This window comes from Chaetura pelagica, unplaced genomic scaffold, assembly GCF_000747805.2.
Source record: "Chaetura pelagica isolate M959 unplaced genomic scaffold, ChaPel_1.0 scaffold159, whole genome shotgun sequence".
In the NCBI taxonomy this organism is placed as follows: domain Eukaryota; kingdom Metazoa; phylum Chordata; class Aves; order Apodiformes; family Apodidae; genus Chaetura; species Chaetura pelagica.
The window spans coordinates 3,675,324-3,679,753 of record NW_009954555.1 but is presented as its reverse complement, the minus strand read 5'-3'; the positions used below and the strand labels follow the sequence as shown (position 1 = coordinate 3,679,753).

Here is a 4,430-nt window from a genome sequence, read left to right as displayed (position 1 = left end):
CCTGCTGAATAGAGGTAAAGAGGTTGGCAACATATTGCTGGAAGCCAGGGACTGTGCCTGTTTTTATAATAAAGCCTAGGACTGTCCCAATGCTCTGAATGTTTGGGATGGAGGCAATGATGTCAGACAGTATCCAGGCTTCAGTACCAATCCAGACTTTCTTGCTCAGTCCCATCCTGATACTGTGTTCCAGCAGGGCCTGAGCTGGATGACTGAAGGCAAAAAGGACAATGACATTGACTTTGGTCCTGTTAATTGACTTAATGGTATCTTCCAGTTGTTTTTTGGCTTTGGGGTCTGCAAGGTCTGTAGGAATCAGCCCCTCAAATGCAATGCAGATGCTGTGGTTCCCAGCTATGCTTAAGAAGAGCCCTTGGGCTCCTCGGCCATATTCATCATCGCTCCCAATGGTGGCAATCCAGTTCCATCCAAACTCCTTCAGGAGCAGGACCACAGCTTCCACCAAGTTCTTATCAGTGGGAACGGTGCGGTAGAAGGACGGGTACAAGTTGGTGTTGCTGAGCATCTCGCTGCTGGCTGCATAGCTGACCTGCAGGTTAGGGGGTGAGAGAGGGAGTGAGGCAAAGGGTGAAGCTGAGGGAAGTGTTCACAGTCCAGGTCACTCTCCACCTTCTCTGCTCTGTCTCAGTGCACTAGATTAAAAAAAACAAAACTGTTGGGTTGGGATAGTGGGAAGAAAGAGCTCATCTAAAGGGATAGGTCCATTTAGCAAGAGAACTGCAACCTGGCCCCTGGCCCTTTCCTCTGGTAGCACTGTCCCAGTGGCTGTCTCCTTCCACTGCCATTGGTGTCCACCATCACAGCACCCTATCATTAATGACAATTAGCTACTTTCTAAAGCAAAGGCAGGAATCTGTGCTTTAACAGCCCTGGTTAGACATAGAGCACAGCGTTGTTGAGCCAAACCCTTCCCCCAGCTGGAACGAAAATTCCTGCTTCTCCAGAGAGTTTCTTTACCTGTGGGATCAAGAAGGAGCTGAAGAGCTTGGCTGTCAGCAGGCAGAGCCCTGACTTGTGAGGCCCGATGACAGCAGTGACCCGGGGCTGGTAGCTGCTGTGGTTGCAGAGCGGGGCCACGGCCCTCGTGCCGCCGCGCGCCAGGAGCAGCAGGCTGGGCTGCAGGGCCACCAGGGGCTCAAAGCAGGTGTCGTGCATCTCGTAGCCCAGCTGCACCCCTGGGAGCAGAGAGCTGGAGTTGTTGATCTGGTCGATGGCAAACTTCATCCCAAGAGCCCATATTAACCCCTCTACAAACAACCTGCAAGAAAAGGAGATGGGGAATTACGGGGTCTGTCGGTGCTGTCGGCTTTGACGTTGTAGCATCTCATCTGGTGCCAGGTCAGATGGCACTGTCAGCAGAGCATCCCCCTACCCGGTCTTTGTACGTGTTGTGCTGTGAGTGGAGGGGCTCTGAGCACCTTTCACTCTAATGAGCCTTGTCTGTCAGCAGATGAATCCTCTGTGCTTCACAGGAGGCAAAAACAGGTATAAAAACCAGTAGGTTTAGCTGTGGAGGTCAAGACTCAGACACCTCCTGCTTTCTTTGTGTACTTCAGCCACAAAGCCAGTGGTCCCCAAATTCCTTCCTCCTGTGATTTCCTTTTCCTTAGTGCACAGGGCTGGATAACAAGTACCAGTGAAGCTGACATTGCTCTTACCTCTCACACACCACTAAGCTGGGCTCCGATCGTGCCGTCAGGTTTACGGTGTCCATCCCAAAAGGGAACAAGCCTCCTAGGATATAATCCCCTGGCCTTCTAAACTGAGCTGACAGGCATGTGGGCTTGAGGGCTGCTGTGTAACCAAAGCTCCAGCACAGCAGCAGGGCAGGGACCATGATATGTCCGGGGAAAATGCTTCAAAGAAATCTCCAGGTGACTGTGGGAGAGGGAACAGTTTCATCAGTTCCCTGTGAGTCTCTTTAAATAGAACTTGGAGAGATTAAAATCATGGGGAAGAATTTGTTTAGCAAAATGCATTAAATGTGGAACTCTGCTTAGTGGGCAATAGTCAAATAGGCAGCAGTACCCTCGGAGAGAACCTGGTTGCAAACGTGATCCTGGTTTCCCTTACTGGATGAGTAGCCTCTGCTCCAGCAGAACAACTTAACTTCTTTGTCACAGCTCTGAAAATTGGACTTGCTGCAGGGATAGGTGGTAACTCGGGTATCCCACCCTGACTTGGACATGTGTCTTCTGCATCAAGGCCCCCCTGCTCCATCCCAACAGGAAACATCTTCAATGGAACATGTTTCTAGAAACTGAGGGTAGCAGAGCTTCAGGCAAGCAGCAGCTGTGTGGTACAGATACCACAGAAGGTCTTGGGTTGGAAGGGACCTCTAAAGGTCATCTAGTCCAGCCCCCCTGCAATAAGCAGGGACATATCACACTAGACCAAATTGCTCAGAGCCCCATCCAGCCTGACCTTGAGTGTCTCCAGGGTCTTTAGGCAGCCTTTTCCAGTCATCCACCACTCTCATATTAAAGATTTTTTTCCTAGTGTCCAACCTAAATCTACCCTTTCCTAGCTTAAAACCACCACCCCTTGTCCTATCATTAGATGTCCTATGAACAGCTCTTGTCCAGCCTTTTACAGGCTTCTCTCAGGTACTGGAAGGTCACTATTATTTTTATTTATATATATTTGATCAGTATATATATATACTGACACCCTGTTAAGGATACCTTCCCCTTAATGCAGTACTTAAGTGTTAGCTGTAACTTCTTTTAAAAAGTTCTAAATCCAAATTCAGCTGCACAGGGGTATACAAGTCAGACACAGGCAATTACTTACTTCCCTCCATCCCTTCTGGTGAGACCAGGGGTGTCAGACTTTGTGCAAAATGCTCCAACTCCCTCTAGTGCATCAGTGAGTTCTTGCAGCTCCCGAGCACACCAGGCACTGCAGCTCAGGGTGCTCTTTCCTCTGCTGAGCTTGGCCGACCCTGAGCTTGCCCAAGGTGCGTTCGTGTTCCTCCCAACACCATAAAGCAACAAGCGTTCCCACAAAGGACACTCTTCAGAGGCGTGTTGTTGACAGGATTAAATGCCCAGTTTAATCTTGGTGAGGTAACAGTGAGTTCCTGCATCATTTAGTGTTATGTTGGGCCAAAAAGGCCTCCTGAGACACCACCGAACCAGGCTGTGGCCTGGAGGGCTCTCCCTGCTCCCCCAGATATCCGTGTCATCCTGGAATGACAAGATAAGTGTTTTTTCAGCTCTCAGAAAGCAAAGCAAATTCCATGATACATACATTGTGTGTGTACACACACCAGCAATTATACACAGTGATGAGCAACAGAAGCCAGGAGCCTCAGAGTAGTGACAGAGCAAGTGCAGAGTCCTCCCTAGACAGAGAGCTCGTTTGTGTAGGTAATTGACACATTCATTAAAAAAAAACAAACATGAAAATACAGTTCAGAAGCACAGCTGGAAAAGGAAAAGGTACAGTCTGCAGCCTTGGCTGGATACAGAGTATTGTGCAGTACTAGCAGTGATTCCACATCCCAAGACAAAGCACAGATGAAGGGGCAGTTCTGCTTGTGCACAGAGGCAGAACTGTCACAGCTTAACCCCCCTTTCCTCCTTTGATTCCAGGGGACACAGACTGAGCAGCAATAGCCCAGTGAGCCTGTGAGCACAGGGGACAGTGGGGACCCTCTTGGGACACTGGTTACTCAGGATTGTATCTTCAAGGCTAAAGCATAAGAAGGCAAAGCCCTGTCCCAGGGAACAGCTTGTAAACAAAGGGGCAGAGTGAGCTCACGGGTGCTGGGGGTGCTCAGACTCCAGAGGGGTCCCTAACTACTCGTGTAAACACAAAAGCTGAAGTTGCAGAGTTTGGCTGAAGGAAACTAAACCTCCCCCCTCCCCGCTGAGCTGGAGGTGAACCCAGGAAGGGGGATCCCATCACACCAGCCCTGCTGGCTTTTCCTCCCGCAGAGCTGGGGCTCCCCACGACAGACACGCTAAAGAAATGGGTACATTTTTGTTCTCCTCTAAACTGAGGCCTCCTGAACGGCTGTGCCAGCTTGTCAGCTGCAGCCTGAGGAAGGAAGGAGGAGGGAACCCGGACAGACAACCCAGACACCGTTGTTGGGGGTGTTGTTTTTGTGCCTCAGTTCATCCTGCCGGAGCCGGGCCCGTGTCAGGGCAGGTCCAGCAGCTGGTGCCGCGCGAAGAGCTCCTGGGTGATGCTGTAAACCTGGGCGATGTGGGGCAGCGCCTCGCCCAGCACGGCCACGGCCTCCTGGGGGGACCCCACGTTCATGGTCTCCAGGAAGGCATCCCGGGGGGGCAGGGCGCGGAACGCCAGCCGGGCGGCCTTGCGGACCAGCCAGGGGTGATGGGCGGCCAGGGACTCGTCGTACGAGTCCGTGCAGATCGCGGAGGGGCTGGAGGCCTCCCCGG

At 51.6% G+C, this 4,430-nt stretch overlaps 2 protein-coding genes across 2 annotated transcripts in view; both read right to left on the bottom strand.

Moving 5' to 3' along the window:
• The window catches only part of LOC104395472 (taste receptor type 1 member 3), a 4,937-nt gene extending 3,079 nt beyond the window's left edge, over nt 1-1,858 (bottom strand). The window contains exons 1-3 of the mRNA XM_010005170.1: nt 1,680-1,858; nt 979-1,279; nt 2-550 (exon numbers count right to left, since the gene is read on the bottom strand). Coding sequence (XP_010003472.1) covers nt 2-550; nt 979-1,279; nt 1,680-1,858 — 1,029 coding nt within the window. The remainder of the gene's footprint in view (nt 1; nt 551-978; nt 1,280-1,679) is intronic.
• A 2,309-nt stretch (nt 1,859-4,167) lies between these two features.
• Nucleotides 4,168-4,430, bottom strand: part of CPTP (ceramide-1-phosphate transfer protein) — a 2,951-nt gene continuing 2,688 nt past the window's right edge. The window contains exon 2 of the mRNA XM_010005269.1: nt 4,168-4,414. Coding sequence (XP_010003571.1) covers nt 4,168-4,414 — 247 coding nt within the window. The remainder of the gene's footprint in view (nt 4,415-4,430) is intronic.